The sequence below is a fragment of the Myxine glutinosa genome, chromosome 8 (assembly GCF_964187855.1).
Source record: "Myxine glutinosa chromosome 8, kmMyxGlut1.1, whole genome shotgun sequence".
Classification (NCBI taxonomy): Eukaryota; Metazoa; Chordata; class Myxini; order Myxiniformes; family Myxinidae; genus Myxine; species Myxine glutinosa.
In genome coordinates, this window is record NC_136268.1 from 36,770,137 (window position 1) to 36,783,059 (window position 12,923).

General features: G+C 40.3%; 1 protein-coding gene across 2 annotated transcripts in view; it reads left to right on the top strand.

Annotated features, from left to right (window-relative positions):
- Positions 1-12,923, top strand: part of LOC137432422 (protein phosphatase 3 catalytic subunit alpha) — a 235,892-nt gene that overhangs the window by 209,214 nt on the left and 13,755 nt on the right. For both annotated transcript variants that reach the window (XM_078783189.1, XM_078783190.1), the window contains exons 11-12: positions 7,029-7,113; positions 12,307-12,404. In XM_078783189.1, the coding sequence (XP_078639315.1) occupies positions 7,029-7,113; positions 12,307-12,404 (183 nt within the window). The remainder of the gene's footprint in view (positions 1-7,028; positions 7,114-12,306; positions 12,405-12,923) is intronic.

The following is a 12,923-nucleotide window of genomic DNA, read 5'->3' on the forward strand; positions in this document are numbered from 1 at the left end:
TATCACATTTGGTATGTTGACGCCACCTAAAACATCAGGAGCAACTGAAGAAGATGTGTTTTCCTCAAACTTTTGCACTTCTGAGTATGAGGAGGCAGAAATACTGTCTATCAAAAACCTTGATCGGAAGAGATGATGCATTGGGACAGCGAGCCCAAGTTGTAATGGTGCTATCACAGTCCTTGGACGCACTGCTTGAACAATTGTGTGCCCAATACTCGCTTCTTTCTGACGGATGACCTTTTCAACGAGAAGATGTTGAAGCAGACAACGCAAGCTTGGGGGAACAGAGTCTATGGCAGACTCCAGTTTAATGTCTGTAGCTTTCGGATACTTGTCTTTTAAATGTGGAACCAAGGTTTTTAGATCACTTTTGATGAGTTTGGTGGCGGTTTCTGTGATGCCTCTCTTCTGGGCTTCCTCGTCGTCATCGTGCATCCTGTTGAAGTAATTACATTTGATTTTTGTAGCTTTCTCTCAAAAAGTCACATCATGTAGCCCCTCACCTTCAGCCACGAATACATCCTCCCTGTACTGTTCAAACAGTTTGGACTTCAGATACTGATTGTGGAATTACTGTCATGCAAATATTCCTTCATCTTGTTGGCAAGGTCGGTAACGGTTAATTGTTCTTCATCGTTGGCCTCGAAGTAGGCACACATCCTGTGAAATGCTTGTTCTTGGTCCGTGTCCTTTGGTCGTCCAGCTTTCTGTCGCTTACTGCCACTAGGCCCTACCCTGTGCTAGGTGCTGCAGTAGAACATCCTGGCGAGTGTGAAAATGTGCATCACATGAATGGGCCCGGTACAAACAGTCTGCAGCATGCAACTCTCCGCTGAAGTATTCAATATGTCCCTGGACAGTGGTGGCCCAGTCATCACTTCGTGTTTTACAGTGTGACAGTATCTTGTCCACAAAGTTATATGTTCTAACACAGCTATGGGCATCGTAATCAACACTAATTTTGCTCGTTGCAACTTTGTTCCCACAGTATAAGTAGTCTGTTGCACTATCGTATGGTCCACTCAAGAGGCGTCGTGCACTTCTCTTGACGGATGTGGTTTGATCTAATTTAGCTTTCTTATGTTTCTCAATGTTCCTTTTGTTTACGTAATTCATACGGCAAGACCTGTGCACTCCAGTTTCAGCTGCTAAAATGATGTCATCTCCTCTCTTGACACTTGCCCTGTTTATGCCATCAGCTCCTTTCCTACCAATGTCGACTCTCTCTTCACTTCGTAGCTCCTTCTGGCAGAAGGGGCAGTAGGGTGCTTGCTCCGTACTCATTTTCACAGCCTGAAACAAAAAAGAGGAAGTTTTAGCATCGTTGATGTCACTTGGGATAGTTTTGTTAGCATCAGGAATTATAACTTTACTGAAATAATGATACGTAGAGATAATTTTTACACTTAACCCTTTGAGTCATGAATTATTTTTACGATTAATTTATTTCTTTTTTTTGCATTATTTTATTTATTTAGGATGTATTTAGCTCACTGAGAGTCATATTACTCCCCAAAAATTAACTTCAAAGGATTGAAGTGCTTTGGAAAGTGTTAAATTCACCAGATATGAGTAGATATCAGACATGTTCTAACATTGGCTGCCATCTTTTTCTAACCTCATATCTAGACCCTTTCTGGTAGTCCATTTTTTGGCAACTTTCAAATATGTTGTTCTGTAGACCGAATAGAAAAGAAAAATACCATAAAACGTTTTCTTGCAATTTTTTGGGGGTACGTGGGAATCTTTCCTTATTTCCTTAATTTCCTCCTTATTTTGACTCTACTATATTGCCAATGCAGGGCAGGAGGTTGGTGCCATCGGACCTCACCCCTTATAAAGGGAGAAAAAGGGAGGAGAACAACATCAAAAATATTTTTTATCTGAAATGTCATTTCTACATGCTTAATAGGATGTTTGTGCAATATATAAAGTCATAGACACAACAAAAAGCAAGCATCACAACTACTGAGGCATGCAAATGTTTGGACTCCAAAAATTGATTGTGATTGGTAAAAATGGAAATAGCTTAAAAATAGGAATACATACACTTAGGATGCAACAAACATCATGTTGTTAAGAATGTCATATAAACAGTAAATACATTTTGTGAATATAACAAAATGCAATAAAATGCAAATTATTCGGTTTCATTGTACAATAAAACCCATCGCAAAACATAAATCGCAAACAGTTATGATGAAGTGTATAACACCATCAATATATTTTACTGAGCACCTTGCTTAAAATGAAGATCAGCACAACATGTAACTGGCTTTAGATGGAAATGAATGCCAAAATACGAAACGAAGGACGAAAAATAATGCAGGTGAATTTGAGTTGCAAGTGTTGGAGAGGAACAATATTCCGGAGAAAAGAGCATGAATTTTTTTTTTAGCTGGTGGTTGTGAAACCTTGAATATAAAATGAAAAAAGGGACATTAAAGCATTTTTTAATGAACGGACACCTCTGCGACCAATCTGTGATGAGACAAAAGATGACGTTTTTGTTCCACTTTATACCAATACCATCCAGTGCTTTGAAAGTGACCATCTCTAAAGCTAATCGATGAGCAGCAGGAATTCTCGTCTCAAGGGGAGCAGCTGATTTCACTGAACTGCCAAATAAATGTCTTAAATACAATATTCAGAAAAGCTGCTCCTACTTCAGGGAGGATTTGACCCGACAAAAACAAAAATACCATTGTGTTGCATGTGAAGCCATTTTTTACATATTAGCATCACAAAAATGGTCACTGCAAATTTTGAGACCAATAAATTTGAGAATTTTCTTCAACCAAAGTATGACCATAAATGACAAGAGTAGGGTGCTTAGGCCTAGGCTGTTTTTGTTAAGACATGGAAAGAACTTTACAACTACTGCATATGAGTTATACAATATATAACAATATATAATATTTTCAGTGTTTTATCAATCCATGTTGATAGAATCTGCATTGTTTTGTCATCAAGGTGGACTTTGAACTAAGAATAGAAGTAAAATTGTCACCAGAGTGAAACTGGATTAAAAGGAACTTCAATGCAGGAGGCCTTGATGTAATTGTTGAATATTGTTTTTGTTTGTTAAAGGTGACTTGAAATCGAATTTTAAATTGAATGAGTGAAAAATATAAAAATAAAAACTTGTTAAACTAGACTTGTTAAAACCACCACTGTTAAAAACCTCCACCAGGATAAACACTTGACATGCACTCAGAAGATCACATTCCTTCACAAGGATAAACACCGAACGTGCACTCAGAAGATCACATACCTCCACGAGGATAAACAACGAACATGCACTCAGAAGATCACATTCCTTCACAAGGATAAACACCGAACGTGCACTCAGAAGATCACATACCTCCATGACGATAAACACCGAACGTGCACTCAGAAGATCACATACCTCCACCAGGATAAACACTGAACGTGCACTCAGAAGATCACATACCTCCACCAGGATAAACAACGAACATGCACTCAGAAGATCACATTCCTTCACAAGGATAAACACCGAACGTGCACTCAGAAGATCACATACCTCCATGACGATAAACACCGAACGTGCACTCAGAAGATCACATACCTCCATGACGATAAACACCGAACGTGCACTCAGAAGATCACATACCTCCACCAGGATAAACACTGAACGTGCACTCAGAAGATCACATACCTCCACCAGGATAAATACTGAACGTGCACTCAGAAGATCACATACCTCCACCAGGATAAACAACGAACATGCACTCAGAAGATCACATTCCTTCACAAGGATAAACACCGAACGTGCACTCAGAAGATCACATACCTCCATGACGATAAACACCGAACGTGCACTCAGAAGATCACATACCTCCATGACGATAAACACTGAACGTGCACTCAGAAGATCACATACCGCATACCTCCGCCATACTCGGTAGAGCGCATACATCTGCCAGGCTGAACAATTTATTTTTTGTATCCCACTGCTAGTTCATATCTTGATCCGGACCTGAACCAAAATCGAATTTGATCGTTCTTCTCAACTACCCAACTCATCCACCTAGCTTTGTCCAAATCCATCCATAACTTTTTAAGATGTCGTGCTATATGTCGTTTTTGCCCCTATCTCTCAATGGTGATGAATCACTTTAAAACATCTAGTAACCGAACCCAGATCTTCATCAAAATCTAGTTCATTTGTCATTGTCAAACACCCAAACGTGTCCATCAAGTTTCATCCAAATCGGTCCATAACATTTCGAGATATCCTCCTCAGACAGACAAATGAAAAATCGGTCAGAGACGGAGGACTTGCCGGAATGTTCTTTTTTATCGGCCATGTTGGACAAATATGGTGGCCGAACCACGTGACCGATGACGTCATCATTATTCTTTTTCTCCACCAGTTTATGGCGACATGGCGCTCAAGAAATTGCATCTTGATTGGATGAAGTTTTGTACTTATCGAATTATGACGTCATAATGGAGGCTTTGGGCCGAGAGAGTTAAAAATTGGGCACAGTCTATTCCAGAGCAACACAAATATGTGTGTAAAGTTTGGCGATTCTACGTGCAACGGTGTAGACGTAGTACTGCGAACAGACAAACAGACAAACCAACCGATCAACATACTTGCGGGAATCCTTTCCGGCAAGTAACAATCAAGAAGGTGTCAGGCAGTAGCCCGACAGATATGGCAAAAAAAAGTCACTGTCAACTTGAACTTTCACCTATATAGTCAAACAACATTGACAGCCCCACTTTTGCACTTCGGAATCCTCTGGTGAAGTTTGACGAAGCGTTCGCGAGTTATTGCACTCACAGGCAAACATACAAACACACAAGAAATGATGTCAGGCAGACAAGTATGACAAAAATCGAGAGAATCAATAATTGATTGATTGTGTAATTTAAATAAATAAATAATAATCGTAAAAGAAATAATTTCTTAATCAATTAGCTAGTAGCATACCTAAACCACCACCGTTTCCTCCGAATCTGTAACTTTTTGAAAAATAAGTAATTAATTTAATAATTAAATAATTAATCGTTTAATTGATTAATCAATAAATCAAAAATACCCTTTACAGCCAAACACTTGGTCACTATCATGTCCAAATATCAGCTTCCTAACTCAAAAGGTGCCTGATGTATTGCCCAGATGAGAAAGGAAATTAATAAGTACTTCATAAATCTATAATAAAGTAATTAATCAATTAATTGATTTATCAAAAAATAAAAGTTCCATTTTGGCCAAAGCACTTATTCAATATTATGCCCCAATTTCAGCTTCCTCGCTCAATGGCATAGAGATGCGAGATATCGCCCGGATAAACAAACGAGAGAACCTTGATCTTTGACCAATATAGTCAAATAACATTGACAGCCTCATTTTTGTCCTTTGGAATCTTCTGGTAAAGTTAGACGATGATAGCTGAAAGCGTCTGCGAGTTATCGCACTCAGACAAACAAACAAATATACAAGCAAACCTACAAACAAACGATACAGACCGACGTTTTTTTCACATAACATGAACGAGACAGACCCACATTTTCACATAACAAACATATGTACAAACGAGGCAGACTGACATATGACTTGAAGGCAAAAATTTAAAATGTTCGTCATAACAAACAAACAGGTGAAACCATGACCTCCGTCCACCTTTGGTTGGGGAGGTAATTAATTGTAATGCCACTTATATAAGGCTTTGTATGAGAAACCTTCAATCTCGATCCTTTAATATGGCATCTGATCACTTAGTTGGTCCCATATTCTAATGATTCTATTCAATGAATCTTATTTATTAGAAACTTTTGCCATTACCTGTGTAGAATGAGGCAGACCTTGTATAACTTCGCCAGACTGGTGTTGTTTGCTATGATTGTTATGCTTCCTGAATTTTCAATGAACATGTAAAAATAAATCTACAGGTGCGAGAGCTACTTTTAATCAACAATTGTTTCCCCTCACACCTCCAAATAGCTTTTCATCTGAAAATAAGGTTCAATATTTGAAGCTTCACATGAGCATACCTTTGATTTTAGGCATAATGTAATGTTATATATACTGTACCATAGTTGAGGTTGGCCTGTAAAGTTCCCATCTGAACCACTGGGTCATGATACTTGGGACCGAGGTTCAAATCCCAAATACAATGTGTCCATTGTTTATGAAACGTACTTGTAATTCATGGAAATGTACATTGATGTCTAATAATGTTTTTGTCCTCTGTGTGTTCTATGTGCAAGCTCTCAGGTGAGCCTTCGATCAATGCAAATTTATAAAGAGAACATGACTTGTGTCCTTGAAAACTGCAGAGCTTTGTGTTATGAATTTCACAATCGTTTTCCATACCCGATTTGCAAGCTAAGAAAAACAAACAATAGCATTCTCCTGTCTTTGTGCATGGCTCTGTTTTCAGATTGTGTTGCACAATGACATTATTTTACTTCGTATTTCGAAAGACCCGATTATGTTGTTGCATGATGTAGTTTATGGCGGCCCAAAAAGAAATTCAGCCTGTGATGAGACATCTTCCTTCAGTCGATAACCCTGTTTATTAATATTCATTTGATACAAGTTGGAAACAGTTGCATCAAATATGTACAAATTATTTGATTTTATTGTCCTTGGAAATCCTTTACTGGAGTGACATACACTGCATTACGCAGAATCTTTGCCATGGGTAGTTGCTGAAAGTAAGTGTACCATTTTTATTTTCATTTTTACAGTTATCTGGCTTTACTGTTGTCTTTTCTGAGATCTTTTTCTTGAATGACTGCTGTGCTGGTTTAACACAATCGGCATGCATTATGACTTGCGAGATATCTATGCCGTGTGTGTATATTAACAACGTACCACTAACATTGACAAACTCCTCTTTCACCAAGCTCTGTCCAACCTCTACCCCTCCTTACTTTTGATGTGCCTCAAGTCATTTGTACTCCAAACACCATTTTACTTACCATTTTTCCATTGCAGTGAAATTTCCTCGTGTATGACTTATACCTCCTCTTGTCCCTTCTAACAGGCCCGACAACTGCTGCTCGAAAGGAAGTTATTCGGAACAAAATAAGAGCCATTGGGAAAATGGCGAAGATGTTTTCTGTTCTCAGGTAAGAAACACTGAGCTTTTCATTCTGGTTGTACATTTTGTATATTTTGGCAACATTGCAGTTAAAAGTATTTTCATGGCACGTCCAGATTTTCCTGGGTTAGTAAGTTATGTTATTGTTACCCTCACCAGAGGAGAGGGTATTCCATTTGAGTCCATTTGAGTCCGTTTGTCTGTCTGTTTGTTTGTTTGTTTGTTTGTTTGTTTGTTTGTCCGCACAGAATTAATATGATATTATCTGAAACCGTTGGTCCGATTGACAGGAAATTTTCACCATACGTGCACCTCCTCCTGTAGAATATTTTAAATTATAATTATGAGGTCATAGGTCACGTGGTACGGGTGCCATCTTGGAAAAAAACAAAAAACTTTGCTCCTCTATCTCCAAAAGCGCTGCATAAATAAATTTGAGACGTGGCTCATTGTAAAGAACTCTCCATGTGGAATAACATGTTAATGATGATTTCATAGGTGCCTCCATTATGTCGTCATAATTCGACAAGTACAAAACTTCATCTGATCATGTTATGAAATCAAGTTGAGACCTCTTTTCCAGATATGAATCTTTATTGAAATCTATCTCCACATACCCTATAACAAAGAATAATATTAGAACTACAGAGAAAGAACGAAATAGCATTTCCAACTAATCTATAAGCAAGCGAATAACCATTTAACATTCCCCTTCATACCTTACTCAAGTGTCTGCTCACAGAATACAGAAACAAAGCCAACTACCCCTCCTTCCTACCCTGCATTACGTTATATCCACTCCTCAGTGGCTTCCCACAACCGAATCTTCTTCATATTTCAGCACAGATCAAGATGAAATTTATTGAGCGTCATCTAGGGATAAATTTGTGGAGGAAAAAAAATAATGATGCCATCATCAGTCATGTGGTTCGGCCGCCATGTTTGTTTCAACACAAAAGCCTTAAAAACTACTAAAACCACATCCTGGCGAGGGTCTGCAATCTGATTGCTCTTTCTTGTTTTTATTGTTTTTGGTGACTCATATAAGTAAGCCTCTGTTATTGGTAATTATTGTTCGTGTGGTCAATGTATCCCTCTGAGCACATTCCTTATGATGCTGGGATTCTAGAATATAGCCTATATACTGTGATGTCTCACATTTCGTGTAAAAGTCCACAGATTTCTCCGATTGCTTGGTAGTAGCCTTGGCCTGCATGTGATACATGCACAAGCTTCCTGAGGCATTTTTAAAAAGCCCACTTTTTGTTTTGAAGAATGATGTGAATATCACATGTCAGCCATGCTTGACGGTATTTATAACCTTCACTAATGGTCCCGTTTGAAAATACAGGGTGAGTCAGAAGTAGCGCCCGCTTTCTGTTTATATTGTTACGGACCGCGGATTGGATGTTATTTACCGAGCGGAGGTAACCGCGGCCGAACAGTTGCTCCCCGTTTCTTCCCTTACACTCACCCGATTCACCCAGACGTTGGCCAAATCGCGCTATGCTAAATCAATGATGGAAAGGACACGACGACTGGGATAGATGAAACGACGCAAGGGGTACAGTTCTCAAGACCTCCGGAGGAGGGTATAATTACAGTGGTGGAGAAAAGGGGGTAGATTACAAGGCAGAGTGAGGTAAAGACACAGAAGAGATGGGCACTTAAATACAATCTTATCTATTCCCGGAGAGACCACGGACAAACGGACAAGGTAGACTCACACGGGGATTGATGGCGGGAATGGGCAGGTCGGTCGATGGCACAAGGTGCACCTTGGCTCGGGGACAGGATAAGCACGGTTCAAAGATGCAGGGAGGTCTCACAGCGCTCGGAGGTGGTCTTGCTTGCTCCAAGCTCGGCGCGCATCTGATGTCACCTCCCTCTCACTGCGCATGCTCAGCGGGGAGTGACACGCCCTCGGCTGGTTGGTTCCGCCCCACTGGGGCCGGTCCGCCGCTTCCATTGGGTGCGGGGGTTACCGGGCTCCGCCCTTGACGAGGAGCCGACAGGGAGCCCCTGTTTGGTAACCCCGTCGAGCACATGTCCGATGGCGGCTCGTTGGGAAGGCCTGGTGCCCTCCCACCACCCCTACCAAACAAGCCTGAGTGAGGACGCACACTCCCTGCGCTCGTTGTTGTTGTTGTTGTTGCTGAACTGTGAGGAAGAGCTGCGGGGAGGTATTGGGAGGTCCTAAACTTCCTAACGGTGCCATACAATCACATTCTGGTGCAACGAAGGGTCAGAATTAATGGAAACGAATCCTTAACTGACATAGACTAAGAATAACTAGCAAGATGTCCTATAGTTGTCTTACATGAGATGCGGTGAACCTGGATGCGACCTTTAATGGGGGAAATAGGGGGAGGTCGGGTCTACAGAGTGTTGTTTACAGAAAATGGGACTAGGGAATGGGGGATTGGGGAGAGTTGGGAAGTATTGAGGAAATAGGGGAATATTTACAAGCGGATATGGATGGATGCAAATCCCATATCCGCAACAATATATATATATTTCTGTCATTTGATTGTTTGTTTGCCATTTGTATTAGTGTACAAGAAGGTAGAAATAAATGAATGACATGTTTATCTAACCATTTATTCGGGGGAAAATTATTACGGAAGTGTAAGTGGATCCCGGAAAGTGGATCGGCCGCCGCGGTCCGATCGAGTGACCGGCACGCTTCCCAGACCTTACACCTCCAGATTTCTTTCTTTGGGGGCTCATGAAGGACCTTGTTTATCGTGAAAAGCCTCGTACCATTCAGGAATTGAAGGCTCAAATCACTGCAAAGTTTGAGGAAATTGATATCGAACTCTGCAAGCGTGTGTGCCACTCTGTGCCTGCTCGGCAGCAATTGTGCATCGATCACGAGGGAGGGCACTTTGAAAATTGCAAGTAAAACAGCTTGGTACACTTCCGTAATAATTTTCCCCCGAATAAATGGTTAGATAAACATATCATTCATTTATTTCTACCTTCTTGCACACTGTAATACAAATGGCAAACAAACAATCAACTGACAGAAATATATATATATATATATATATTTATATATTTATATATATATACACACACACACACACACACACACACACACACACACACACACACACACGCACGCACACACACACACACACACACACACACACATAAATCGGGCGCTACTTCTGACTCACCCTGTATATCTTTTCTTGTACTTTTAAAATGACATATAAAAGGTGAACATTAGCAAGAGGATGGTGGAAGAAATGGTCGACATAAACAATAAAGGGGGAAAAAGGAGAGAGATGGTAAACTGTTTGTAAAAGCAGTGGTTTTGGTGAAACTTATTTTGCGGTGAGAAAATATTGAAAAAGAACCCAAATAAAAATGTGAACTGACAACTTTTTTTTAGGTTTAGAGGGGAGAGTTTAGAGGCGAGACTATATAAATTCAGGGAGGTGCTTCCACAAGCAGGAGAAATGAAGAAGGGATTTTGGTGTTAACAACAACGGCTTTTTGCTGTAAGAGCACATGCAACCTGAAGAGACTGGGGAGGGAGGGAGGGATGGAAGGATGACAGAGCAGAAAGAGCAAGACATCAAGAGAGGTGGTAAAATAACAGATACATTAAATACGAGTTCCCTTAAAATGAACTACAACACAGGAGGAGGCCGTTAGGGTCGTTCAAGCCTGTTCAAGGCCCATCAAGCCTGTTTAATGATTGCCAAACTATGGATTTTTTTTGTCCATGCTCTGTCCTTTTTAAATGCCGGGCATCAAGCAAGGAAGCAGCACGCAACATTTTAAAAAGTCTTTGGTATGGTTCGAACCGCCGACCTCTCAGACTCACAGCTGACGCTCCAACCATTACGCCACAAATTTGTTAAAATACATCAATTTGATGCGACCCACCTGGCTGTAATAAGAAAACAACAGGCCTGTTGCCTCTGTTTATTTGTGGAGCATGCTTATGATGTTGCTCGCTTTCAGTACCATGGAATCCAGGAGAGACGTGTTTGAAGCAGTGCTAATAGCCCAGAGGGGATAACAAAACTCCATTGACTTATGTACACTGGCTTCGTCTGTAGGCCATGGGAACTTTAGATTTGCTGAGGAAGGACTTGGCATGCTGGAGGACACCTAGCATGACTTTTGGAGGCAACCTTTGATTTGATAAACAGTCTGCCTAGGGGAGGACGTAGCTGGTGTTGCGGGACTTAAGCTCTTCCAGTGATTGATCATGGAAGCATATTGGTCATTTCTCCAGCAGATTCTTTGGAATATATCAATAAACATTGTGTTTTAAAGAGTTCTCTGTTCTACATCTCCATCCTTAAGTTAAATGCAGTTCTTTCATTCTTTCATACCTTCTGTTTACGTCCCAGAGTTTTTTGTTTAAAATGTGGTTTTGTTGTTGTTGTTGTTGTTGTATTTGCAGAATGTATATCAGCTTTTCAATTGTTTGCCTTGAAATGCTTCAAGTTGAATAAATTCCTTGTATGTTTATTCATTAATCATCGATGTTGGTTGACTCTTCTTTGAAATATAAACTCTTATTTGAGCATACAAGTAGGATCCATACCTGGCAAAATATCGAGGTAGAATATCGAGGTAGAAATATCGAGGTAGAAATATGATCGTCATCGAGGTAGAAAATACCATGATGTGCTTTAACTTTTTAGCAACAAAATCACTTCACAGCAACCTTTAATGTATGCAAGTATTTTGTCTTTTGTGGGTTGATGCTAAACCCTGGCATTAAACACAACTTAAAGCAGCACTAAACGGAAACGGTCTGCAATGGCCCCAGTGATGGTGCGTGAATCTGGTAAAGGTCATCGTCCGGCCATGTACAATGCAAGTCAGCCAAGGACAAGCTGTGGCTATGCAGACATGGAAAGACGGGTTGCGACAAAAAAATTTGGCTTTTTTGTTTGTTTGTCTGTTTCCAAAACCTATGGTGATGCAATTCCCATGAATATTGCTTTCTCATTTCAGTGATGATTTTTCTTAATGAAATAATTTTGGTTTGAATGTGGGGCATTGGGGTTGAAATCCTCTGAACAGGTGTTCCTAGCACAGTGTGACTCATATTTCATGAATTTCATGAACTTGCAAGCAAGTTCAGTGTTTTTTAAGCTTGATGAACAAATGCATCACTCATTCAGATGAGTTTTGGAGCACGTTGAGAATGTCTTCTGTTTAATCTCGTCATATGCTTGTGTTCTTTCAGAGAGGAGAGCGAGAGTGTGCTGACCCTCAAAGGTCTTACTCCAACTGGCATGTTGCCTTCTGGGGTGCTATCAGGAGGACGTCAGACCCTGCAAAGCGGTACGGCTGCTACTTTACATAATCCTACTCCCCGTAAAAGTAGTTCCTTTCCTTTTGCACACTTTCCATTGATTGCCAGCATTCCAAACAATTTGCACAACCACGGCCACTTGGATGAATCAATTATAGTCTAGGACCTGGCTTAGATATGTATGCACATAATTTAGGAGAGGATAACTCAACTGTTATAGGCTAATATGACCCCAAGGAACAACTTGGGATGTGTGCCAAAATCTCTATCCGGGACGAAAAGCCCGAAAATGACCACGCCCTTTTTAAAATGACCACACCCTTTTTCATCAGAAGTGCTACTTCCGACATAGCTGTATCTTCGAAACCGTTGGAGCTACAGATTTTCTGAGGTGCTCAAAATGTTCAGAATGGCCATGTTTAGGGGGATCATAGAAGAGTGTAAAATTTCTAATTTGATATTTTATGAGAAAATGGCTAAAAACCGTTCGGTCAACTTATTACCATACAACTACCTACATACTGGAATTGCCATATATTTATTAACTT